The 27,668-nt window shown below is 41.1% G+C and overlaps 2 protein-coding genes across 8 annotated transcripts in view; one reads left to right on the plus strand and one right to left on the minus strand.

Annotated features, from left to right (window-relative positions):
- Positions 1–9,765, minus strand: part of INTS13 (integrator complex subunit 13) — a 35,066-nt gene extending 25,301 nt beyond the window's left edge. The window contains exons 1-5 of one of the 6 annotated variants that reach the window (XM_054037196.1): positions 9,406–9,765; positions 8,839–8,941; positions 8,291–8,343; positions 5,555–5,786; positions 1,963–2,037 (exon numbers count right to left, since the gene is read on the minus strand). In XM_054037196.1, coding sequence (XP_053893171.1) covers positions 1,963–2,037; positions 5,555–5,779 — 300 coding nt within the window. In that variant the 5' untranslated portion in view covers positions 5,780–5,786; positions 8,291–8,343; positions 8,839–8,941; positions 9,406–9,765. Of the gene's footprint in view, positions 1–1,962; positions 2,038–5,554; positions 5,787–8,246; positions 8,344–8,838; positions 8,968–9,112; positions 9,385–9,405 lie in introns of those variants that run through there. The other 5 variants (XM_054037205.1, XM_054037222.1, XM_054037232.1 and 2 more) reach the window with 5 other exon arrangements.
- A 196-nt stretch (positions 9,766–9,961) lies between these two features.
- FGFR1OP2 (FGFR1 oncogene partner 2) lies at positions 9,962–27,557 on the plus strand. Of its 2 annotated transcripts, XM_054037272.1 has the most exons (7): positions 9,962–10,112; positions 12,785–12,846; positions 14,434–14,570; positions 16,514–16,631; positions 18,173–18,315; positions 21,506–21,619; positions 24,832–27,557. In XM_054037272.1, exons 3-7 carry the CDS (start codon positions 14,436–14,438, stop codon positions 24,967–24,969), a joined length of 648 nt encoding a protein of 215 aa, XP_053893247.1. In that variant the 5' UTR covers positions 9,962–10,112; positions 12,785–12,846; positions 14,434–14,435; the 3' UTR covers positions 24,970–27,557. The 2 variants fall into 2 exon arrangements, with proteins under 2 accessions (XP_053893247.1, XP_053893239.1); XM_054037264.1 differs by lacking the exon at positions 12,785–12,846.
- Positions 27,558–27,668: the final 111 nt, after the last annotated feature.

Below are 27,668 nucleotides of genomic sequence, written 5' to 3' on the forward strand. Positions count from 1 at the left end.
TTGATAGTTTACTTCAGACGTTAAAATTAGAGCAGGCCAGGAAACAGGAAATTTTTTGGCCCAAACTGGGACAAAAAATTGAAAAACCTCAATTTTTCATGGAACCGGGAGTTTTATTTTGCTTTGGAAACCAAAATGTTCATCTCAAGGGGAACATTTTGGTGATTCCAACATGAAATATGATCCCCTAGGTCCCAGGCTCCCTGAAAGCTCTGGGACCCCCACTCTGAAGTAGCCTGCCCGGCAGGCTACCTAGAAGCCCTGGTTCCAGGGCAGCCCACTAGATAGGCTGATTTGAAGTCTTGAAGCCTTGTGAACCCCAGCCTCCCAGAGGAGGGAGGGGATAAGCTTGCAGGAAACCAGCCTGGTTTGCAGGTTTACAACCAAATTTTGACAGAATCAACTTGTTTCTGCAGATCTATCAAATTATTATTTTCCAATGAAAAACTGTTCCATCAGAAAATCTCTAACCAGCTCCAGTCAAAATGCAAACGGACTATGTGATAGCACCTATTAGGCATTCTCTGCCCCAAAGCTGGAGGTGTCAACAACCTGACAACCCGCTTCTCAAACTGGGCTACCTACAAGACTTACTCCTCCAGATGCTTAAAAGGACCAGCGGGAGACACTGACCAATTGGGAGACAGCAGGCCAGTTAAGGTGAGACTGGGAAAGAGGAGTTACTTGGTGCCCTCCCAGAATCCCAGGGCCACGTAAGGGCCTTGCTTTCAAGTGCTGCAAGTAAGTGCTTGCCTTGGCCAGAGAAATAAAAATAGACAAATTTTGAATTTGTCAACTTTTTTGAGACTGACCCTGAGCTTACGGCACAGACCTCCCTACTCCAAGCAGGTGACCACAACTTATAGACCAGTGGTTCTCAACCTTTCCAGAGTACTGTACCCCTTGCAGGAATCTGATTTGTCTTGTGTATCCCCAAGTTTCACCTCACTTAAAAACTTCTTGCTTACAAAATCAGACATACAAATACAAAAAAGTGTCATAGCACACTGTTACTGAAAAATTGCTTACATTGTCATTTTTACCATAGAATGATAAAATAAATCAATTGGAATATAAATATTGTACTTACATTTCAATGTACAGTATATAAAGCAGTATAAACAAGTCACTGTCTGTATGAAATTTTAGTTTGTACTGACTTCACTAGTACTTTTTATGTACCCTGTTATAAAATTAGGCAAATATCTGGATGAGTTGATACCCCCTGGAAGACTTCTAAGTACCCCCAAGGGTATATGTACCCCTGGTTGAGAACCACTGTTATAGACTAATGCAGGAGTGCTTACAATACCATCCCTGGCCCTGCAGGAGGTACTACAGAGAAGTCAAACCTGTGATGGAGTACCTTTTAATTTTGTCTTTAAATTACTAGCTTTTTTCCCTTTGTATTCCCACTGTGTTTTAGTGAATTTCTTTACAAGATTATTTTGGAACTTTTTGCAATAAAAGAGAATTTTACAGCTCTTGCCTATTTTCCTTTGTTATAGTTACAGGATTGTGATTTTAAAGGATGAATAATGAATTTTTATTTGGTGTTTCTTTTAAGTGAGTTTAAAAGAGGAGCTAGTTTCATCTAGATTTGTAAGAATACGCAAATAAAATTAAAATTGACACAAGAAAGCTAAAAGTTGTTGTGTCTATTTAAACCATTATCTTACGATGAAAAGTAACTGAACTGCACACACACAAAACCTTATTCTGTGAGAAACATACAATCTTGCTAAATCCAGAATTCTCCTTCAAACAAATGAATCAATTTAACACTTTCCAATTATTATTCTCAGACAAAATATACAAGACAAAAAACTAAAAACATTGATATGTCATACCATGATAAATGCTGCCTACTGAATATACTAAGAAAGCATATTATTTCACTGTAATGAATTTAAACTAGCCTCACAAAATAAATAGAGGTATCAAATACTAATCATACTATACCTCCTGCAAATTTTGGTCTTCTTGGGTCCAGGAATTTAAGATATGAGCCCCGGAATCACTCACAATGAAATTCACCTAAAAGGTTACAAAGCAAATTTTAAGGTCACAGTAATGTATTCTTTCTTCTTATACAATAATTCTCACATGCCCATAAATAGAGCCTTGCATGGATACAATTTTTTTATCTATAGACAATTCACAAAAATGGTCTGCGGATAACTGCATCCGTGGATATAATGTGGAAATCCGCAGGTTAGCAGGGCTCTACTAGCACCATGGGTCACCATGTATCAGTGATACAGGCCTGTGCCAAGCTCCCAATCGCCCCCCCACTTCTCCCCAGAGATCTCCTGCCCCACCTCCCACTCTGCCCTCGCTGCACCTCCTTCCCCAACTCCGGACAGAGAGGCTACAATCCTGGGCCCTCGTGTGTGGTGCCGCCCTCCCAGTAGGGGGCTCGGACATCGCTACGCAGCTATGTCAGCTCTAACAAATGCAGACCTGGCCAGGACAGAGGGGGCAACAATTACTCTCCTAATAGCGCCCGTCGTTGCTGCCTGCTAGTTTAAAGTACAACGACACTTCTTTCAAAATGGCACTTGGCTCACTGCGCAGGATCAACTGGTCATGCTCCCTTTTGGGAATTGTACTTTAAGCAAGTCTAAGCAAGCCAGGCACTACAACCACCAGAATGCTCAACGGGCTATTGCGACATATCGCAGCCCCCTGCTGCAGGATTCAAAGAGCTGAGCGGGAGCCTGAGGGCTGGATGACAGGCGCTCCATTTGGAAGAGTGTGTGCTGCAGTCAGAGCTCCATTCCCACCTCCTCCACCCCATACCTGCTGATGGGGCCAGAGCGCCTGCCTTGCCCCCATCCCATCTGTTACAGCATCACCCTGACTTCTGTGGGGAGATTGCTAGAGCCCTGCATCCAAGCCATGAGCTGCTAAAAATGGTCCATGGATATAAAGTGCATATCCACGGATTTGCAGGGCTCTACCTATAAAAGGCCAGAGTGCCGGAGTATTATCTTTATAGGTCACTCAAACCTCATGTTATTTTTACAGCAAACTAACTTGTGCCCACAGGTTATAACAATTGTGCTAAATCCAGACTAACATAATATCGCCTTTTTATTTTAAGCGAAGATCAAGCATTTAGAAGTGCTGTGATGACAGAAAAAATGTTCATGTACACTTAATTATCATTATTAAAACTGACTTCATCTCTTGTGTGTTAGTAGAGTATAAACAACAAGTGGATTTTGACTGTTAACACTGCCGTTACCATTGCAAGACTAACAGGAGAAAAAAATGGAGCAACTCCCTTAGTATCTCAGTTATATTTTCATTAGCAATAGTTATCACTGAGCACAGATGTATTTATTTTGTTATTTAATTAAACACGGCACTTAATCATTGAGTAGAATTTGCTATCAAAGGAGATCATTGAGGTAAATACCCTAGTGAGAGATGAAGATAACTTTATCTAATCTATGAGTATGAACATTTGCAGTGAAGGGTCATAAAGCATTTAAGCATGTACTTAAGTCCCATTGACTTCAATGTAATCTCCATCATGGGACTTAAGTACATGCTTAAATGCTTTGCTGAATTGGTGCAAATTACAATTTACTCTTAATAGCAGAACTGCCACTCCATTAAATTGGCACTGCAAAGAGCTACAAAAGAATTCAACACATTTAGGACAGAAAGGAGTGGAACAACATTACAACAACAGTTAAAAGGGTCACAAATGGGCCCAATGACAAATCTGGCATTCTAAATCTTATAATTAATTGTGATGTGTTAATTAAGAGGCACAGTGCTTACTCTACAAAACAAAAAGGATAAAAAAATTGCGCTCTGTAAAATCTTTCACTTTTAATTTCTTTAATAACTTACTTTAAACTTATTTTTCTTACAAATATACATTGCCTGTGTTATGTTAAAAAAAGTTCCTATATTTATAATGTTTTCAAGTAAGTTATCTTTGATTGCAATTCACAGTTCCTTTTCTCATTAACACAGTGATTCTCTTTCATTTATGTACCAAAGTGTAGGCACCTAAAAAACCCAAGTCTCAGAATTTGTTAAATATACTCCAAGATACAAATGAGAGTCATGCTGGGCACAGTGGATTATGGCAGCTAGATGTGATGCCAAGCATGCACCAAGGAGCGCCCTTAGGATTTCTGATTTCCAGGTTAGTGAAGAAAAGGAACCATAAATCACAGGTGTGACTTGTTTGGTCTCAAAGGGATGGAGAGGTCTCAAATGCATGCCAAAAGAAAAACAGACTAAGTGATCCACTATGTACTCCTTAGTTTTGTCCAAAACATATCAGTTTAACTCCAAAACAAAATAAACGAGTTTGAGAACAAAAAGGCTGCTCCAATTCTGTGTTTGATGTACTTTGTATTATTTAAAAAGACTCTGAATGAAGACTAACTTTTTACAGCAAGATAAATGGATCATAACACATTATCAATCCCTCAGCAAGACTGCATTTTTCTCTGTCCCCAAAAGTGGAAGACCAGCATTACAGAAAGCAGGGCTAAAGCATGAAGCCACAGGGAACTGTCTCCTATAATACACCTCTACTCCGATAGAACGCGACCCGATATAACAAGAATATGGATATAACGTGGTAAAGCAGTGTGGGGCCCCGGGGCTCCGGCAGCCGGGCTCGGGTGCTGATTTAAAGGGCCAGAGGCTCCAGCCACTGCGGGGTGCCCCGGGCCCTTTAAATCCCCGCCCGAGCCCCGCTGCTGGAGCTCCGCCGGGGATTTAAAGGGCTCGGGGCTCCCCGCAGCAGCTGGAGCCCTGGGCCCTTTAAATCACAGCCGGGGAAGCCGGTCCAGTCCAGCACGGCGTACCGGCTCTTGCCGGTATGCCGCACTGGACCCGATATAACGCGTTTTATCGGGGTAGAGGTGTACCAATCAATCCTGCATACGAACAATAGACCGAGAGGGCAGTACATTTTACTGTCATTTCAGCAACAGAGTCAGATATGCCTTGCTTTTACCATTATCCCATAAGTACCACTCCATACTAACTTGGAGACATCTGTGACTAATTATGTGAATGATTAAATAAAAGAGGAAAGTGAGTTTCTCTTCTAAGATGACATTTTCCTAGTAATACCAAGTATTTTATGTTTTTCTTATTTTTTCATCAAATTTTACAAAAGTTATATCCAAGTCTGTGTAGCGTTAAAATCTGGATTACATAAAAACCGAGATCAAAAGAAATGATTTAATGTTTAAATGTATGTCAAATAATAATTATTAATATTATTATAGTTGGTATAGATTTAAAAACTCACCCACAGGGTTTGCAACCAAAGCAATGAGATAACCAGAAAGTGAAAATGCTCATAAACTAAAATGAAACTATTTTCATTGCTCAACTAAGTGAAAAGGGTAATGCAACAGCTTAAACGGTGAAAAATTCAATTTTTAAAGGTTCCACTGTTTTTAATCTAAGATGTCTACTTTTCTATCTGACAGCATCCAAAAATAATTTTAAAAGAGTACCCATTAAAATGAGAATATCTACAATAAGCAGTACTCTTAGAAGCACTTACCAGTTTTTTGAAAGGAAAAATATCATACATTATTCTACAATATTCCATAGATGATTCCACCGAGCAGGTCCACAGTGATTTTGATATGGGTGCCAGGGGTATGATTCCTTGGGTTCGATTCTTTACTAACATGTCAAACTCAACATGTTGTCTACATGATTCTGCCATATACGGGCAGTGATCCACAACAAAAACAGTTTTATGGGACTCCGAGAAAATTTTCATTTTCCTCCTGAAATGAATAAATCCTGAAATTAGACAAAAAACTTACAAAGCAACAAGAAAAGACCACTATATGAACTTTAAACCTCTGAAAATGTTTAGTGTTATTTTATTTAAATTTGTACTACAAATATTAACTTTATTAGAGAGCTGCTCTTGGTAAGATTTTAGTTAAAGATGCACAAATATTTCCACCATAAATACATATTTTCATTGTTTGTTTGTCTTACTTATGGTTGGTATTTAAAAAGAAAATCCTTCTGAACTAAAAACTAGTAATGCACAATCCCTGCCCAGGAAGAAGCTACTTTTCCCAGAAAGGGAAAAAACTGAAGTGAATGTGATAGAGAAAGCAAATAATAAATAGGTATTACTTTTTTGCAGTTCATCCTCACATAAGGATTAAAAATGAAATTAGTAAGCAGTCAGGTTTTTTGCTTGTATATTTAAAAATATACCTTAAAATATTATTTCTGAAAATAAAAATTACAGAGCAGTAAGCAATTTTTCAGCAGCCAAAGTAGTTCATTGCAGTGACCTGAAGAAGAGCTCTGTGTAGCTTGAAAGTTTGTCTCTCTTTTACCAACAGAAGTTGGTCAAATAAAAGATATGATCTTTCCCACCTTGTCTCTCTAAAGTAGTTCATGGTATTTGTATGCACAGCGCTCAGCACACATAAAGCAAATTCAGTCAACCAAATTTAGCTTTCTCAATACATGATTTTCACACCAGAAATTATGCTAACTTGTGCTAGCTATTTCAACTTTGAAAAAACCACTCATCTGTATGGTCTTTTGTGTTTTGTTTTTTTAAACCACTTATAGTAAGTAATCTTGGGTGGTGGTACTTAAGACAAACAGTTTTTAAGAGCAAAGAAACTTTTCTTTTACAGTTTGTTAGTTTGTGCATTTGCAACATTTTGTGGATTGTCAGTTTCTCTTCCACCTCTACAGACAGAGATTTCTCTTTTGTTCGTATGGATCTTTCACACAGCAATAGGAAAGAAAAGCATTTTAAAGAATAGAAAAATGCGATTGCAAAGTTAAAAATTGGCATGGAAACTTGGGGGCACAAATCTATTACCTGAAACTATTTTAAACTCATTATTTGAAATTAGAGATTAAGTTACCGGTGTCCTTTCAAAACTGTCATGCATCAAAATGTTATTTCCCTGTTCAACATGGAGAACTATTTAAACAAAACATTGCTAGCAGAAACCCTACTGTAGTCTCCCCAACGTCAGCATCAGAATTTTTGGACAGTTTCTAAACACAGCTAAGACACCATTTGTAACTAGGTTGAATGTGGATGCAAACAGTATTATAGCTGTGCTTCCAAACGAATTTCAAACATTAAAAGGAACACAATTGTCTAAAGTTGCTATTCTATAAGTCAGGGGTCGGCAAAGTTTGGCACGCGGCTCGCCAGGGTAAGCACCCTGGCGGGCCGGGCCAGTTTTATTTACCTACTGATGCGGCAGGTTTGGCTGATCACGGCCCCCACTGGCCGCGGTTCGCTGTCTCGGGCCAATGGGGGCGTCGGGAAGTGGCGATGGTGAGTGATGTGCTGGCCGCGGCTTCTTGCCGCCCCCATTGGCCTGGGACGGCGAACCGCGGCCAGTGGGGGCCGCGATCGGCCAAACCTGCCACGTCAGCAGGTAAATAGAACTGGCCCGGCCTGCCAGGGTGCTTACCCTGGCGAGCCGCGTGCCAAACGTTGCTATAAGTAAACCAAAGAATTCAGTCCCCAGACTATGACCTATTTAAGACTACCAAGCTTTTGTATCTGTCCTTACATACAGTTATGTTTTTCAGACCCTCCTATTATGAACCATTCCAAATGAGTTAAAAGTATTCTTGATCGATGCTGACCAGACAGGAGAAGAGGTCTTTTAAAAACTAACAAAACTCTGAATTCAACTGTACAGTCCCCTGTGATTTTACTACCACAGTTCTCACACCATTTGGATGTGACACAATCTCCTTCACAAACACAGATTTAAGGTAGAAATCAAGATGTTCAACTTTTAAGTGCCAGAAGAGAAGGAACTCAAGATTATGTTCTACCAACCATGTTTCTTCATATTCTGGGCTCAACCTAGGATCTCTGTATTTGGGAGTAAGTCATGCCAGTTAAGTAATGGAAAGGTTTCACAGACTCTGAATCATTTTTAAGTTTTCTCTTCAGAATTAAGCCAATGTTAAAGACCTGGTGAAATGCCGTGATATGCTCAGTGTTGAAGATGGCATTTTTCAGAACCATCCATGCTGTCAGTGTTCTGTTTTTCCACTAGAATTTTTTTGTTGTTGTTCAATAGCGCATTTGAGCTTGGAGATCTAAAAGAAACTCACTTTCTGCATTTTTTAGAATGAGCACAAATCATTCTACTTAAAATAAAATGTAAACATTGTTTTAAACTACTGACAATCTGTTTTCATAACTTCAGTCCACTGAATCACTTATTTCTTACCATTTTCTTCAATTCTAGGTACACTAAGTCAGAAAAATTCATACCCTGATGTTCGGTGGCAGTTTAATAATCACCATTCATTATGCGCAGCACCGACCTGCAGAATTCAAATATACTACGCTTACAATGAAAAACAAGCAACCACTTATTGAATTCAGCACTTATGACTTAAAAATATCAACTAGCCAATGTTATATAGAACAAAGTTATCAGATGCATTCCCCACCTAACAGAAATTTTTGTATTCCAGCAAACCAAGCCTCACTAAAAGTTAGCAAATCCCTATCCAATTTACAATAGCTGGTCCCACACACTATCCATGTCACACTCCAAATATTCCTTCCAATCCTATTCCCCTCAAGCCTTCTAAATTTTAGAGCTTTCCTGTTACACCCATTAGGAACACTGATGTTCTTATTGTATCCCTTTTAAAAACAGGAAACATTTTCATTCACTGTTTGACGTTAGAATGTTTTTAGAATTAAAATCATTCAAATATGTTTATGTAAAAACTTCAGAATGGTAGGTGGTCAAAGTAATATCTTTGTCAGACCAACTTCTGTTGATGAAAGTGACACGCTTTTGAGCTTACCTAGAGCTCTTCTTGCCAGACCTGAAGTTTGAAGCTTGTCTTGCTCACCAACAGAAATCAGTCCCATAAAAGATATTATCTCAGCCACCGTGTCTTTCATAACCTGGAACCAACACGACTATATCACCACTGCAAACAGAGTTTGAATGACAATGCAGTTTAAAAATAAATAAATAAATAATAAAGGAACCAAGCAAACTACACACACGCTGGGTTTGTTTCCCCCTAGACATAAACAAGCATGTTTTTCGGCCTAGTGTGGACAGGGTCATACCGTGCTCCACCTTCACGTGAGATTTTCTTCTTTCAGCCTCTAAAGGCTCATTCACACGAGCGAGCTCGGGAGATGATCTCAGCAACAGGCGCACTATCCGGATGTTATGAACAGGTTAAATACGAGCACAGACAGACCGTAACCTCTTCCAGCGCCGTGCGAAGAAGACTTGGGCCCAGCATTAGTGGAGGGAGCCGGAAGAGCCAGTGGCAGAGCCGGGAACAGAACCCACGAGTCCCACTTCCTGGGAGACACACACAGGGCGCGGGGGAAGGGGGGGGGGTGTCTCTTACTTTTGCCTGATCCTCTGCCGGAGAAGCGCCGTCTGGGGCGGCCTCTGCCCTCCCAGGGAGCGCGCAGGCGCACTTGGGCTTTACACCGGGACGAGAGGGCGGCGCGGCGGCCTGGTTCCCTCCATCCCCCTCCTGCCGCTGCTGCCCCACAGCCCGCCCCTCACGCTGGCCGCGCTTCGGCCCCGGCACCCGCGGGGAGCAGCCGGGCTCCCCGCTCCGCTCACCCCTCAGGCTCCGATACCCTGAAGCTGCCGCTTAAGCCAGTAGCCCGGGGCCCGTCGCCGCTGCCCCGGGCCTGGCCACAGAGATCCCCCCGGCCCGGGTCATTCACTCCCCATGGCCGTGCCTGGCTACCGTAACCACAGTGATCTCGCGAGACTCGGACACCACCCACCCACCGCCCGTAGAGCCTCTCGCGGCACTTCCCAAGGGGTTCGCAAGAGAAACTGACACTCTCGCGATATTTGGCTGTGGCACTTTACCACAAGCCCAGCAGGTGGAACGGGCTGGCAGTCTCGCGATATCTGGTCTCTGTTCCCACCAGCCTCTTCTCCCCGGCGGGTAGCTGCGGTTGTGGAGTGTCTCGCTCCCCCGCCCCTCATGGGGTCTCTCCTCGGCCTGGCGCCTCCCCCCGCACTCGCCGCGATTTGAAGCGGCGGCCTCCGCCCGCTCCCGGCGCCTAGCGCTGCCGGAGCCACCGGCTATGAGTGAGTCGGGGCCCCCCTGACGCAGGGGGAGGGCTCCAGGGAGCGGGGCTGGGGGCGCTGTGCTCTGCCGGGGGAGGAGGCGTTTGTGCCGTTCGGGCGCCTGTGGCCGTGCCCGCGGAACGTTAGCCAGAGAGGGCCTCGTCCACCCGCGAGCGCCCTTGCTATCGCGATACGTGCCGCTGCCGTGAGGTAACACTATCGGGCGCTGCCGCCCGGCGCGCGCCGCTGCGGCACCCAAACAGCCCTGTCGGGCACGCGCCTGTGTGGCAACTGGAGCCGTTCTCCTGCCGACGTCAGGCTGGGGCAGCCCGCCCTGGCCAAGCACCCCTGCACCCCCCCCCCCCCCCCCGCGGCTACGGCTGCGGTCCCAAACACACCGCGGCATCGCTTAAATATTTTGCCGTGAGGCGCGGAGGGATTTGCGTGATAAATGTACAATGGGGGATGGATGGATGCTGCTCGCTCTGTGTTTTACATGAGAGGTTGCGTGCAGTGCTCGCCCAGACGTGCCTTTGCCTCTTTGCCCAAGCTCCGTGTGGTAAAACTGTTCCGTGTTAGAAAATTAATCATCAAAAGGGAGAGAAATTAAGAGAAACAAACCGGGCAGAGCGGTTTTTAGCAGAGATGGAGAAAGGCAGAAAGACACAGGAAGGTTGTGTGTGTGTGTGTGGTGGGGGGGGGGGGGTTTAGTATGTTTTTAAGGCAACTGAGTTTGATAAGATTCAAAGTAATTAGTTAACGACAGGAAGTGGCAAGAAGTGAGCATGTAGGTGGCTGTATTGCTGTGCTGTCAGAGCTGTTGATCTTGCTCTGTGCTAACCCTGACATTTCTGAAATCCGTGAAAAGGCCTGGTTTGACATATCCACTTGCCATTTAGATGCATTTCCTTGGGGGAGGAGGGAGGCTACAGTTGTTATAGAATCTAAGATTGTAAGTGTTAAGTTTATTGCCCTAATGGTTGCAAAGAAAACCTTCCAGATATATAGATTCAGTGATGTATTCCCAACTCTGTAGATAGACTGGTCACATCTCTGCTCAAGTTAAAAATGATTTTTCCAAAGCACAACCCAAACTGCTGAGTAGAAAGTCTCATAAACTCTCTGGTGTAGGGATTATCCTTTTTTTTATGATTGTACAGTACCCAGCCTAGTTGGTTCCTGGCTTATGGTTCCAAGAATGTCCGTCTGTGTGTCATTCTGAAAACTAAAATGAATGTACAGTCAGTGTGACGTGATGGAAGCAGCTACAAGTATAGTTGAAAGTTCACTATGTTTGGAATCTGATCCAGGTTCATTCTGTTACTGTCCAATTTTTACTTTCTCAGGCACTTTCAGCTGTTTTACACACGTGGCATTACAAATTGCTCCCACTAACATCAGAACTGGGAGTATCTTCTGCACCACCTGGGCTCCCACTATTTTTGGTGGGATATATGTTGCTGTATTTCTCCTGGACTTGCCCCTAAATGTCAGCTGTGCACAAGAAGTGCCCCAGAGCTATGTTTATGCAGGATGTGTGGTTTCATTTCATAGGCTTTCTTGAGTCATTCACTGTAATTCAGAATCTTGCTGGTTCTGCTACAAAGAGGCTTTTTACTGCAATGTAGGAAGGGCAAAATTGATTATTTGCCTAGAAAGGTGCGTCAGCACTGAAAAGTCCAGTAATGGTGTAGACGAATCAAGTTAAGGATATATAAGCTCCAATATAGACTGCAAAAAATGTTTCTACTGTAAGGTGTGAGGCTCCATTCACACCTGGGCTGGAAAATAAATTAAAGAACAATTTTTAAACTATCTAAATACGGTTCTGGCTAACCTTGCTTCTATCACAGTTTTGCCAGCCTGTGTGGCCAAACTTTTTGTGTTTGTTGTTGTAAGTGTTCTCACCTAGAAAGAACAAGAACACAGATTGGAAGTGGGGGGAAAAACATATTAGCCAACTCTCCATTAATATTCATAAAAAAACCCCTAATATCAGCCCGATTAAGACAAAACAAATCAATCTGATTGTATCTGGTAACACACACAATTCTGAAGAATTTGGCTAGGTACTGTAAATGAAAAAGATTAACCCACAAGATTAACTGTTAAAGATGCACTCATTTCCTGTAAATGTTCGTAGTGTTAAAAGCCATTTACAGCCAGCCTGCATCTGCCAGTTTTTAAGTGAAGCTTACTTGCTGAATAAACAAGCTTTTTTCCATTCTCTACCAATGGGATCCCTGAAAAGGCACCTGGCTACCTTTACATAAATACAAAAGTAAACATGTTTGTATATTACATGTTGTATTCAGGGCAGAGAGGGAGTCTCCGGTCAGATTAATCAAATTAAAACTGCTGTGTAATTTAAATAGATATCAAAATCTTTGCAGAATTAGATTTGCATCATATTCTTAAAATGCTGGAACACTGTTGAGCAATCATAAAATTATTCTCTCTTTTTTTCTCCCTCCTGATCGTAGTAAGGCAGGAACGGGGATGATTTTGCTTCACGTGTAAATTATTGATTCATTGAACCATTCTCCCTCTTAACCAGCACACCCTGGACTAATCTGTCACAATAATCGGTAGTGAAATAGGGGCTTCATTAGGATCTCCTTAAAATCTTGGCTGTGATTTTTTTCAAAGGGGCTTAAGGGAGTTAAGCTCCCAACTCTTATTGACTTTTTCAGGGAAGTTTGGCACCTAAATGATCTCTTGTGCTTTTGAAAATCTCCACCTTGGCAAGTGTTCGGTAAGCATGCTCAGAAGTTATTATTTTAATAGTTTATAATTTTCCCCAAGGCAAATAAAAACCCTACTCTTCATTGAGGGCTACTATTATGCCGAGTTTCAAACTCTTGCTGTCTTTTTACTGTAGCTCTTTTTACTGCTCAAAAGCATGAGCAGTTTTTTTTAATGGAAGAAGTGTGTGGGTTTTCCTCCATACTCTGAACTCAAAAATGACTGAAGAGATTGCATCAAAATCTCCAAATAAGAAACCAAATATAATCTGAGTACCAAGACTAAGGGTATAAAATCTCATAAAGGCCAATGTTTTTCAAATTTGAATATATACAGTTTTGCTACCTTAGCCATAGCGAGGGCCTGGTCACAATGGCTGTAATGTTAGATCATGAAGTTTTAATTGATTTCCGTATGTTCATTTTGTGTTCTAAATTGATGTTACTCAGTTCAGTTAAAAAGTCCATATTTTGACGTGAGGAAAGTATACTGCATGCAGTGGTAGCTAAAAATAATCTATTCTGGACCTCAGAATTTTTCCCTGGGTGATTTCCTCTTGCCCAGTTAGTGGTCACCTCTACACTCAAGATTCATAAAAATGTACCTTTATTCCTAGCCTTTCAGCATCAGTTCTAGATTTCCCCTCTCTCAAATACATCACTGGGACCTTAAAATATATGGGGGGAATGACACAACTTTTATTTATTTATTTATTTTAGCTTCAATACCATGATCTCTTCAGTAACCAAATTTAGAAATAATTTTTGATTTTCCTTTTTTCATATACACTTCCCAAAAAGGCTATAGCAAGTCACACTACTGTCTCTTCAACTCCTCCAGAATTCTATCCTTCCTGCTTATCCTTCTTTGCAAGAAGTTGGTCCTCATGTCTCACATTGACTGCTGTAATACCTTCTGGAGGAACAAGCCAAAACAATAGTCCAAATGAAGGTGGCAGCATCACCTTTCCCCTTATGCTCTGAACACATCTGCCCCTCTTTTCTTTGCTCTAGTTTTCCTTCTCATTCCATATTAAATTCCAGCTATTCCACTTTCAGAATAGTGAATAACCTATGGTTCCATCTCTGCCCTGTCTTACTGAATTTTATGGGATACATTTAAGTCTCAGAAACAGAACTCTCTGGATGTCCTTTGAACATATTGTTCCAATATTAAGATTGCCAGGAAATTAGCTGCAGTAATCTGGTTGAAGTGTAAATAAAGGGGAAAAGTGCTATTCCTGTATTTTTGATAGCCTTTAATTAGGTGTCTTTAATTTCAGTTAATGTGACATAACTTTTTGTAATTGCAAAAGTTTCAGCTCTTGGCTGTAGTGAATTTGGGGGATTAAAGGTGGTGAAGGAAATGGGGGGCCTCAGGGTTCCATGAGGGATGCAGAGTTTCCTTGTTCCCCAGGAGAAAATAGTTCCTGCAATGTGAAGATGTTTCTCCTTATTTGGGGATGAGGGAAAGACTGTATCTGACTGCTTCTGAGTTAATGAAAACACATTTGATGTGTTTGAGGTATGACATGGTGGTGATACAGATGCATGATAAATTGTCCTTGTCTTGGAAATAATTAAATTTATTTTTTTAGAAATGAGTTGCACAATTGAGAAAGCCCTTGCTGATGCTAAAGCACTAGTAGAGCGACTAAGAGAACATGACAACGCAGCAGAAGCTCTTATTGAACAGACTACAGCTCTCAACAAGCGGGTGGAAGCGATGAAGCAGGTTTGTTTTCCCATTTTGCTTACTCACTTAAAAAGACACTTCAAAAACCCTTCAGACATCGCTATTTAAAACTGGTTTAAATATTCTCGACTCCTACAGTATAGTGCATTATCTGTTTAATATCCAGGACCTCCTCTGGTGATCTCATGGGGATTGGGATGAAATCTATGATCCAATAGGTCTCTTGTCTCTAGTAATTATGATTCTACAAACAAATTACTTGTCGGTTACTATGACCCCCTCCTGCAAACATGTACATGCTTAAAGTTAAGCATGGTCCGGTGTCTGTAGGATTGGGTTTTATGATTTATTATGGCACTTTCAGTGTCCATGTGCTGTTCTTCTATGAAGTAATTAAAAGTAGCTTAATATTTTTGCTTAATTTTGCACATCTCAGCTAATTTTTGTATAGAGACTTACATAAGAACAATCTCTTGTTTTCCCTTGCATGAGTATTCTCATCTCATCTTTAGCTTTTCTTCTGTGACAAAGTAGCCTGTTCAGCTTATTTTGAGTGGGTAAAAATTTCCTTTCTGCTGTTATATTAACCAATCGATATTACTAGATTCTGTGGGTGGGTCAGTGGTGATAAAGGCTCTGGTATCCATGTTTGGGAGACCCATCCTGTCATGTTAACAATTTCAGTAAAGTAGAAAAACTAATAAATGTGTTATCTTTATTTAAAGTTGTGAAGTAAATGTTGCATCTCAGGGGAATTATAATGGTCAGCAGAAACTTCAGACATAAGATTCTTTGTTAAGTTAGCTCTTGTTAATTAGGGTTACCATATTTGCACAATCAAAAAAGAGGACACAGCGGGGGGGGAGGGGAGCCCTGCCCCTGCCCTGCCCCCATCCACTCCCTCCCACTTCCCACCCCCTGACTGCCCCCCTCAGAACCCCCAACCCCCCCCGCTCCTTGTCCCCTGACTACCCCTTCCTGGGACCCCTGCCACTAATTGCCCCCTAGAACCCCACCCCCTATCTAAGCCTCCCTGCTTCTTGTCCCCTGACTACCCCTTCCTGGGACCCCTGCCACTAATTGCCCCCTAGAACCCCACCCCCTATCTAAGCCTCCCTGCTTCTTGTCCCCTGACTGCCCCCTCCTGAGAACCCCGCACCCTAACTGCTCCCCTAGGACCCTACCTGTCCCCTGACTGCCCTGACCCTTATCCACACCCTTGCCCCCAGACAGACCCCCGGGACTCCCATGCCCCCTGACAGGACCCGCTGGGGTCAGGGCCGGCGCGCTCGGCCGGAACCGGAGCTGCTGGGGCCGGGGGTGCTCGGCCGGTGCCGCTCGGCCAGAACTGGGGCCAGTGCCCCGGGGCCCAAGCCGGGTCGGGCCGGAGCTGCTGGGGCCGGCCGGGGCCGGAGGTGCTCGGCCAGGGCTGGACTGGGCTGTGCCGTGCCTCCCTGGAGCCCTCCTCCTCGCGTCCCTCCCACCCCAGCTTACCTGCTGCTGCCTGCCTGCCCCTGCTTCTTTTCAGACTTCCTGCGAAGATCTGATTAGCGGGAAGCAGGTGAGGGGGAGGAACAGGAGGGCGGAGCATTCAGAGGAGGGGGAAGACAGCTGCGGGGCCGGGGGTGTGCTAAGGCTGCAGGGGATGGAGGGAGCCAAGAAGGGGCTTTGGCTGCTGAGCGGCGCCACTTTTCGATCTATAAATAGCCAACCGGGGGGAAATCCCAGACACTTTTAGAAATCCCCCCGGACGGCTATTTATAGATCGAAAAGCCAGACATATCTGGGGAAATCCGGACATATGGTAGCCCTATTGTTAATGGTCTTTAAATGATTGTTGATTAATAATACGTAGTGTATCAAAAGGGCTATTTAATATTGGTCAGATTCTAACTTTGAAACTAGTCAGTCAGGACTAATACACCTGCTTGCCTTCATTTACACAAGTTTTTTTTTTTTTTAAATCTGTTTAATTCTACTAGTACCAAGAAGAAATTCAAGAGCTTAATGAGGTAGCAAGACATCGGCCTCGATCTACATTAGTAATGGGTATCCAGCAGGAAAACAGGCAGATCAGAGAACTGCAACAGGAAAATAAAGGTGAAGCTTAATATTTTCTTCTTTAAAGATCTTATCCTGCTCCATTGAAATTAGTGGGAGTTTTGCCATTGACTTCAATGGATGTAGGATCATATCCTAAGAAATTTTTCTTCTAATCTTAAATTCTTCTAGTACAGGGGTTCTCAAACTTCATTGCACCACGACCCCCTTCCGACAACAAAAATTACTACACGGCCTGAGGAGGGGGGACCGAAGCCCGAGCCCCATTGCTCCAGGCAGGAGGATCAAAGCTGAAGCCCAAGGGATTCAGCCCTGGGGCAGGGGCCTGTAACCTGAGCCCCACCACGCAGGCTAAAGCCCTCAGGCTTTGGCTTCAGTCCCGGGTCCCAGCGAGTCTAAGCCAGCCCTGGTGACACCATTAAAATGGGGTCGTGACCCACTTTGGGGTCATGACCCACAGTTTGATTATACTAGAACAGCAGTTCTCAGTCATATACACTGGTTGTGTAGACATTTGGAGATTTGGCATCTTTATTACAATGGTGAACAAAAAAACAATTCAGGCATACTATTTTTCCTTTGAGATTTTTAAAATGTAGTTTTGCTGGTAATTTTCTATAGGTCTTATAGCTCTTATTTATCCTGTGACTTGACTATTCTTCACTGTTACTATACAGAATATGTCTATCTGTATATAACAGGTTTCAGAGCAGCAGCCGTGTTAGTCTGTATCTGCAAAAAGAACAGGAGTACTTGTGGCATCTTAGAGACTAACAAATTTATTAGAGCATAAGCTTTCGTGGACTGAAGAAGTGGGCTGTAGTCCACGAAAGCTTATGCTCTAATAAATTTGTTAGTCTCTAAGGTGCCACAAGTACTCCTGTTCTTGTTATCTGTATATGTTAACTGTTAAGAAAATAACTTATTTATGTACAGGGGAGGCTTCTATTTCTTTTAAAAAAATTAGTCTAATGAAATATCTTCTGACTTGAAGGTTTTGGGGTACTCTAAACAAGGGGGCACTTACAGATTCATATTCACCATTCTCTTGTCTCACATAGGAAGTTATCTACCCTTCTGTACGGCACTAGAAACTCAAAGATCAGCCCTGCTTACTAAGTACAATTGCACTCCCTTTATTAATTTTGTAATGGTTAATTGCTTTGAGCCTTTGGTGCAGAAAAGCTTTGTTTTGGGAAAATTAACTGCTGGTGCTATATACTGAAGAATCACAAAATATTGTATCTCAAAACAAAGTTTTGCTCATGTTTAAAGTCAGACAAACTCTGCAGAGTTACAGATCAAAACAGTAACCTAAGTAACTTCCAGATGGACTCTGCACTGGGTGTTTTAAGTGGAGCACTAGGAGCGAGATCCTCACTCTTTTCTCTGACCACTTGACTCCAGTTAAAAGAGCTGGAGTAGCATAAAGGGACTCTATAGGTTCTGGCTGTGGACGAATTTCTCAGCGCAAGCGCTAGGCAGACTTTGTTTGGTGGTGTCTAAGAGCTTGTATTAGTTTTCTCAAATGAAGTATTTTTGCATGCAAGTCTTGAAGCAATTTTTAATTGTTTTGGTAGAACTACGTACATCTCTCGAAGAACATCAGTCTGCTTTGGAACTCATAATGAGCAAATACAGAGAGCAGATGTTTAGGCTGCTCATGGCCAGCAAAAAGGACGATCCAGGTATAATAACGAAGTTAAAAGAGCAACATTCCAAGGTAACTTTTTTTTTTTTTAAATTCTAACTTGTAGTCATGTGTCAATATAATAAGATAATTGAGCAAATGTCATTTTATATTAGAAAGTGCATTAGCAATTCCCAAGTTTTATAGCATAGCCTACTTAAACATGGACAGGAAGCTTGTTCAGACTAACAGATCAATCTTACTAGATGCTTGTGATGTGTGTTTAGGCATTTATCAAAGAGCATTTCATTACTACATTTCCATAATTCTCTTTTTCCTCTTGTAGACCTGGGGTGGGGGGAAAGGGAGAGGCAGCTGTGCCATATTGGACTTTTGGCTATCATAGTCTCCAGTAATAATTTAGATCAGTTCAGTGTTCCAGCATGCACTTGTGACTTTAATGGCTTCTGTGATCAGTGCTGGGTCAATAAGGTAAGCCTTGTTTTATTCAATATTCAACCGCTTTTCTGAAGGTATTAAACTAGTTTTGAAAAAACTCGAGAGAACCTTCTGAATATTGAATAACCAGGCTTATATTTCTTCTCTTCTCCCACCCCTTCAGGCAGGCTTCCTGTTTCAGCACTAATCAGAGATGCTATGGAGTAACCAGTGCATTATAGGATGTCTGAGTGGATCTGGAAGTTGTCCATATTGGGTGAGCTGCTTGATGATCCTGGAAAGCTAGAAGAGTAAAGGGTTACTAAAAGGCAATGTTTTTCTAACCTGCCATCAGTGGGATATATATGTAAGTGTGAGGCTATTCAGCTCCTAGTTAAAGCTAACCGATGTTATTTTGGTTTTTCACTTTTTTAATAGGCTTTGCCAGAAGGTGACAATGTTCAATTCATCTTTTTAAAGTAATTAATACATGTATTTATTGTGCCATCTTACAAAGGTACAATTTAAACTAAGTAACTTCACAGATAAATGCTGAGAATAAAACAGTGGGATATTCCCTCAGTTCACTTCTACTTGGAGTTTCCTGTTAACATTTTGGGTTAAAAATCAGAAAAACTCCCTCAGTGGAAGAGAGAATTTCAAATAAAACGTACAATGATAGATACATTAGGAGTTAAAAAAATGTAGGTACTATAAAGTGAGTTTGTGTCTAGAAAAGTATGAAGAAGCATTTAAAGAAACTGCCTTTGTTTCAGTAACAGTTTAAGTCCTAAGCAAGGAAACTATACATCTCCCTCTGATTTATCCCAAGAGTATTTTGTTTGGGGAAAGTATTATTTTAGCAGAGACCTTTCAGGGCCCTTTTGATCTTTTTGGTCCAACTCAATCCCATTTGGTATGTCTGTTGGGGAGACTTTAATGTGTCTAGATACCTGGAATTTCACCCATTTGTACTTCTTACTAGTCTGTATAGTCAGTAATGTTGGATAATCTTGAAGTGCAGTCTAAAAGCGTCTATCTCTTATGGGCATTAAGAATATAATTACTCCAAATTTTGTGTCCAAGGAATTAATCTTGCTTTACCAGTGAGCGCTGTTCTACCAAGTGGCAACTGTTGGTGCTTGTCTACTGAAGTTTTCCACATTGCTTTCTGCAATTGAATTTTTTTTTTTTCAAACAGAAATTTGAAAATATTTATACCAGTATCATATATACCAGAAAAATATCTGTATAGTGTTAAGTAGTGAAAACTGGTCTAAATATGCTTTAGAAATATGCTCTGAACTTAAACTTGTCATGCAGTTTCCTGCTATGAACAGTTTAATCTTAAACTTCCTAAAAACTGGTTTGACAATTTAAAAAAAAAAAAAAAAATTATTTTGCAGGCACTTGATCCTTACTGTGGATAGTGCCATATATGGTAACTTTTAAAACAACCAAGTACTTCAAACAACAGAGCTATTGCAACTCAAACACTGGTTACAGCACACCTTTTAACTTTTTTTGTAATACTTTAATTTTAAAGTTTACATCCATATTAACATTGTAATGACTCTAAACTAGAGATTGAAATGTGTCCTTGTAACAACCCTGAAGGACTCCTTTTCATCAGTGCAGCTCAACGTGTCCATGAAGCACTTAATTATGGACTGGAGAGGAGGCAGTTGGCAGCAAATCAGAATGTACATTTTAAAATTGGGTTTTCCCCCTTCCCCCTCCCCCCCCCAGATCTCATTTAGTTTTACTTTACCTTTTTGAAAATAGTAAACAATAGAAGAATATTATTGTTGTGACCACCACCAAAAAAAGAAAATTCCAAATCTCTTGTAGCAGATGTCCTGAAGCTCAGGCATATTTAGCAAGATCATGGGCTTTTTCAAGCCTCTGCAATATGTAGGCACAATGGGGCAAGCTAAAGATGGAATTAACTTTGTAACTTACTTATTAAAGCCTAAACATTATTTTAACTTCTTAAATAGTTACAGCGCTTTTGATTTCACCTTTATTTTAATATAAACCCTCCTGGGATATACAAGGAATTCCTTTGTTTTGGGGATTCGTTTGAGCTTTGTTGTTTAACTAATATTTGGCTTTCAGATGCTATTGAATGATTTTAGTGTAGCCATACTGTTGTGATGTCAGCAGATACACTAAGCAAAGCAGAGTTTAAATGGAATACGTCAAAATCAATAGATGCAGAAAATGGTGTAGGTATAGGGTGACATGCATTCCTCTGGCTTGGTGCAGAATCAATTCCCCAGCATGGTGGGGGGAGATGACAATGGGGGACTAATCTTCCAGGTGAGGTGTAAAATAGAAAATTTTGACCAAAGAACAGATGTGTCTTTTAGTGGGCAGGCAAGATAACAAAGATTGATTAAAGTGCAAACATAGATGAAGGACACTTCATAAAAACTACAAGTTGTCTGGACCATCCCACAAACAGAGATGGAAGTAGTAGTACTTCAAGGACTGTCAGGGATGAACAAGAGCAAAGAAATCATTATTACCTCTGTAGGGATTATGTGGTCAGTTTTGGTGATACTGTAGCAAGCTTGATCCAGACTTCCACAGGCATGAGACTGAAGAAGAAGCCTTTTGCTAAGATAATTTATCCAGTAAACTTTTAAAAGAAGAAAGTTATGTCACAGTAAAATTAGTTAACGTTGGAACATTGTGGGGCTTTTTTTACTGCTAGATCTAAATTATTGTAGAATTCAAACTTCTGATAGCTGGCACAGTAGTTAAAATGCAGTTAATGCTCACTTTTATTAATGTAGGAAAGAATATATTGGTAAAGCTTTTTATTTCACTTATGGTTTAGGAGCTACAAGTACATGTGGACCAAATTACAGAAATGGCAGCAGTAATGAGAAGAGCCATTGAAATTGATGAGCAGCAGGGTTGCAAAGAGCAGGAGCGTATTTTTCAGCTTGAAGTAAGTATTCCATCAAAGAAGCTATGGCAGCCACAAGGTTTTCTCTTCCCACCTCCACCGCTAAAGTGTTATCACATTTTGAAATAAAATTACAATGTAGCATGTATTTTTAAAGCAGAGGAACTTTCTAGCTTTGAAATGCTCTCTTGCTCAACTTTACAAGGGTTTGCTCAAACTTAAAGCTATCTCTTTATTTGACCACCTATTATATATCTATTTTTTTTAATCTACATCCCTTTTTTGGCATTAAACATATTTATTTTGCTTGGCCCATCTCCTCTCTCTATTCACTTTTAGTCATGGTGACAGAAGCAAATACTTGAAGTGCAGAGTTGCTGAAATAAGTGTTTATATGAGAATTGGGCTACATACTATCTACATATTATGCCTAGGCTTAATTGAGTGCATTTGGACCATGCTCTTATGTCAGTGGAATTAGCCTTTAATACGTTATTTCCTTTTCCTTGCCCCCTCCCCTCCCTTTTCCCCCTCTATTTATTCTTCTAGTTGCACTACTTGGCCACTGTGAAATTCCTTGTTGCTATCGTGGTATGATAAATTGGGAATATGCCTGTTCGGTTTATGAATTGTCTGAGATTATGAAGCCTATATTTGTGTCAGGCTGCAAACTCTCTATTTTGAAAATGCAGCCTTTTGCTTTCTCTGTGGTCTGTCTGCCTCCATGTAGGGTTGCAAATTCCAAAGGCTGGTGGCAAAACAAAAATAGAGAGTAGTTGTCTCAAGTACCCACTCACTGGAAATCTAGTCACTCTAGACAAGAGACTGGTCCCTGCCCTGAAGAACTGCTTTAGCAGGTGGGAAGTGACTTTGTGCTCATATAGGGAAGCTGGCATGAGTGTCACCTGACAGATGGTGAAGGTTTTAAAAGACCACAGGCTAGTCTCTGCTTGGGGGCTGTTTTCTGCAGTCTTCCCTTGTAACAGCATGCATGAGGCAGGGGATACCCTGCCCACCTTGCAGAACACAGAATATTCTTTAACCACTTCCAACAGAAAGGTGAGCTAGTGAGAGAGATTGTTAAGATGTTTTATTATTTTCCATGGTCTGTTTTCTCCTGTGCTTTACAGGATTAAGTATGAAAGAGGATAAAGGTGTTGGACAAGGGGTGGGCAAAATACGGCCCGTGGGCCAGATCCGGCCCATCTAACATTACTTTCCAGCTCGCCATGACTAACATTTCTGTCCGGCCTCCTCGCGATCTCTGAGTCCGGGCCGCTAAAAGTCCCGCGGCGCAGTGGGGAGCTCAGGCAGGCTGCATGCCTGCCGTGGCCCCATGCCAATCCTGGAAGCAGCTGGCTGCTGCTGGCATATCTCTGTGCGCTGCCCCCACCCCCAAGGCCGTCCTCACAGCTCCCATTGGCTGGAAACTGGTCAATGGGAGCTGTAGGGGTGCTGCTTGCGAGTGTGGGCAGTGCATGGAAATGTGCCAGCAGCAGCTGGCCGCTGCCGCTTCCGGGAGCGGCGTGGGGCCATGGCATGTGGACAGCCTGCCTGAGTCCTGCTGCGCCACCGGCCGGGAGCCACCTGTGGTAAGCGTCTCCTGGCCAGAGCCTGAACCTCATACCCTCTCCTGCATTCCAACCCCCTGTCCCAGGTCCTACAACCAAACTCCCTCCCAGACCCCGCACTCCCTCCATTAATATAGTAGAAACGTGTGGCCTGTGACGACTTACCAAAATTAGTGAAGTGGCCCTCCTGCGAAAATTATTGCCCACTCCTGTGTTAGACTGTACAAAGTGTAAACTGTAAGTGTGTATGCATCACAACTGCTGCACTGTAAACTGGAGGCTTCACACCTTTTGGGTGGCATTCTGGGAAAGGGGTGGGTTTAAGTGCAGGGGAGTCAGTGCTGAGCTAAGAAGGGGTAAGTGGCTGGATAGTGGGTTCACACTCAGAAGGGGTGTCAGAAGAGAGATGCCCTGAAATTGGGGCAATGGCTGAACTCCACTCAGGCTCCAGAAGCTTAACACACCCCAGGGGATCCAGAGCATAAAGTTCTGGGCATTCACTAGATTCTGAGAGACACTTGTCCAAATATTTTCCTTGGCTCCAGTTGCCTACCTTGACTTCTAATCTGTCTCCTTAGATGCTATATTCTCTGCAACAGTGTCCAGACTAGAGAGAGCCTTATCAGTGGCGCCTCTTTGTGCCCTTTACAGAATGCTGTGCTAGTCAGCTTAATTAAAGATCTGTATGAACCATTCAAATAACTATTTTCAACATTCATCACCTCTAACCATAAAGTCTGCAAAGCCAGTAATTTTGAAGAAGAAAGCTTAATCTTCTCTACTCTTATTGCCATTTTTATCCCACATGGCAAAGGATGCTTTGCATTCTTGGTTTTCAGTCTCCGCTTCTGTTCTATGTAAATTTTCCGATCCTGTTGTTCCCATCATATTAGTGCCACCCAAAACAACCTCATCTCATGACAAAATTATCAAAATGTAATGTTATTGAATTAGCTTGATCTAATTTATTTTTATGTGCCTGTTTGCATTATACTCTATTTGGACAATAAGACTAGTCAGTTTTGCTCTGTTTCCAACTCTTGTGATTTTTTTTCCATGAGTCCTGCAATAGGATGTTTTATGTAAAGTTCCAGCTCCTAGAGAAATGATTGAGGGTTTCAGCTTTCATTTTTAAACAATTAAATTTTTAGCCCTCATGGTTGTAGACAAAAGCTTTAAAAAGTGACAGGAGTGTATCCTGAAGGTTCAGAAACGAGAAGGCAAATAGCCTCCAACCCACATGCATGTCTTTGTCTTAAAAAAGATTTTTTTAAAATATTTTTGGGATCGCTTTTTGAATGTTTAGGGTAGGCAGTGCAGCTTTCTGGTTATGTGCTTGCACAATGCTTTGCCACAGAGAAATGTTTTAAATAAGTGTTTTGCCATTGGGGATGAGGGGGGAAAAAAATCTTAGCTTAAATTTAAGCTTTGTTTAAAAAAATAAGTTATCTTCTTCCTTTGAACGCTTTTCTTGATACTGAAGATATCTGTTCAGTACAACAAAAAATAGAACTCTAAATACTCCCTCCCTCTTAAATCACAGGTTAATGTAAGACTACTTTCTTCCTCTTCCATCCCAAACAATTCATCTCCTCTCCAAATAGATCTTATTTTCATTTTCTTTGTCCTGATTTCCACTGGGAATTATTTTAAGTGTCTTTTTTTTATTTTGGCACGTTCTAGCAAGAAAACAACGGCCTGAGGGAAATCCTTCAGATCACCAGAGAATCATTCCTGAATCTCAAGAAAGATGATGTATCGGAGAGTACATCTCTGTCAGCATTAGTAACGAGCAGTGATCTGAGCCTGAGGAAGAGCTGAAGATTCTGTGAAGTCAGCAAACTTTGTTGCACATTTAACAGCTTAGGGTATCAGGGTTCACTTGTCAAGCATTTGTTACTGAATAGGGCACCAGAAAGCTCCTGTATCTTAAATCAGACTTCAGGTTAATGCTTTATACAGTGTACAGTATATCAAGGTTTTTAGCACCAGATTAGTTGATTGCCATAGACCTAACTCTTGTAGGAAATTGCTTCTCAATGCAGTTGTGGAATTGGAGATTTTGTATTAATCCATTCAAAACAAATGACAAGCTAAACATTCACATATAGAAAATGTGTATAAGCTACTGATCATAAAAAGGACACCTTCCTAAATAACATGACACTTGAAATCAGTCTCCTTGGCCAAGAGTAGTTAAAGTTACAGGTAGACCCTATGTACTATCCATGTTGCGGTTTTTCTTTTAACAAATTTTATAGTCAAAACTACCTTTCACAACAGGAATTGGTAATACTAAGGGCCTAATCCAATTCCTGGTTGAAGTCTGTGGAAACACAGACCTCCTGAAGAATCCCTGTTCAAAATATGATCATCACTTGCATTTGGTATGACAGGAAATAGCTAATTTAAAATGACACGTCTTGTTATTCCTAATGCTGTTAATCTTTATCAGCACTCAGCTGTAAACCAACTTGTAAATAATATTTAATATTAGAAGGTACTTTCTGTAGGTATCCACAGTATGTTCTGCTCATATGTATGTGCAGTTCTAAATATTCTGTTAAAGTATTTTGCAGATACTGAATCTATTTTTAAATTGTTTCAGTAACATTAAAAGAGCTGCTCCCATCTTGCTCAGTTCTTTATGTAGCCAGTCACCTTTAGAGAGGGGAAAGGGTTCAGACTTTTGTTTCAAAATTGTAGAGGACTAGGTTGGTCTGTTTCTAGTCTGTAGTTCGATGTTTGTTCATCACAACTTGGGAAGCTGCAGTTGGGAGACACCCAAACTCAAGTAGCTGAAATAAGGTATACTGAAAGAACTATTAGAGGAAGTTGGCACTATAGCAGGCTCTAAGAGTGCTATTAATCCCTCACTTTCATGAGGTACTAAAAATGTTTTTAAAGTTTGCTTCAACTCCATTTATAGATTGAGTTGTGCTTTTAACATGCTTCACTGAGCAAAATAGGGCCAGTTCTTTAAGTCCTGAGGCAAATGCAGAAATGAAAAGTTGGCACTTCTCAATTAAACTGTTGGAATCAGACTAGATGGGCTACATGTGCTGCAATATATGTGTGAAGTGAAAAGCTGAGGAAATAACTCTTGCATTGCTTTTTGTCCTTTTTGAGTGTAAATTTGACAAATTGCTTCCCTGAATAAGAAAAGGAGGTTAAAAACCCTCAATTGATGTGTGTGGCTTGCCAGACAAAATAATATGTAAAGGATCTAAAAATTCATAATTTAAAGTAAATCTTCAAATATGTATAGTAAAAGCCTTCACCAAAAATTGTTATACACACAAGCACTAGCCAAATCTGAATCCTTTGGCAGCTCAAACTTTCACATAGCAAAAGTTGTTTGAATCCTATTGCTCTGCTCCTCAAGCTTCATTTGATAAATCAGATTAAATACTGTAAATGTAAACCAATATTTTTTTCAAATTAAAAAAACCCAAAACTCTGAGCCCTTGTAGGCTAAAACGTATCATGGTATAAATGTCTAAGACTGAATTATTAGCCTGTGGAAGAACTTGGGTTTATAAAGTTACTGATTGAACCATTGGTAGAGAGATGCTACTAATTCCCACTATAATTCACATAGTAACTTCCCCTCCCTTGAAGCAAAAGATTACTTTTAATATTTGACTTAATCTGTATGAACTTGCTTGGTGAAGATTGTAAATATGCAAGTTAGTCATTGGAATAACTGAACTGCTCCTATGGAAGTGATAAAAGGCATTGTAATGATGAGAACTCAGACAACTGTGGATCAAGTTCTCCAAACTTTCCAAGGAATCTTGCTTTTTACAAAATAAGTTCATAAAAATTATTAAAGATCACTTGTTCTGTTTCTTGACAGTGACTAACAATCAGCATCCTATCTTTTGGTTTAGGAACTTAGAAAAAACTGCATGTTATAGAATGCCTCTCTATTGCATCAGCCTTGGAAAGATTTTATTTCCATTTGAGAGCTGTAAAAATGACAATTTCCCTTTAGCCATTACTGACTGGTGTCCAAAGACATCTTAAATTTTATCTTGAACACATTTTATATTTTTTAAAATGTAATTTCCTAGCTTGTATAACAGAGGAAGCTGTTAAGTCTGTGGCAATTCCTTAAGGTTGCTCTATTATGAAACAATGCTTGATTAGTGCTTCTTTGTAAATACAAAATGCGATTTTAATTTATCTATTCCTAGTTTTCACCTACATGTATTGATATTTCTCCCCATCCATCCCCAAAACAAACTCAATTTTAGGGTTTTAAATATATTTCACGTTGTGTGGAGTGACTACTTTGCATCACATACCCACTATTTTTGTAATGCAGATGCTTGAAGTGAACATATGGCTGGGAATGTGTATTGTACAGTAAATTTATTTTATGAATAAAGATGACTGAAAATGTAGATGGCTTAATGATTAAAGCAACATTCTTGAATGGTACATTTTACTAGTTAGCATGCTTAGTATTTTATATTTGTAGGAAAGACGTCCAATTGGAGGGGTCGTAGCCTTCC

This window comes from Malaclemys terrapin, chromosome 1, assembly GCF_027887155.1.
Source record: "Malaclemys terrapin pileata isolate rMalTer1 chromosome 1, rMalTer1.hap1, whole genome shotgun sequence".
Lineage (NCBI taxonomy): Eukaryota > Metazoa > Chordata > Testudines > Emydidae > Malaclemys > Malaclemys terrapin.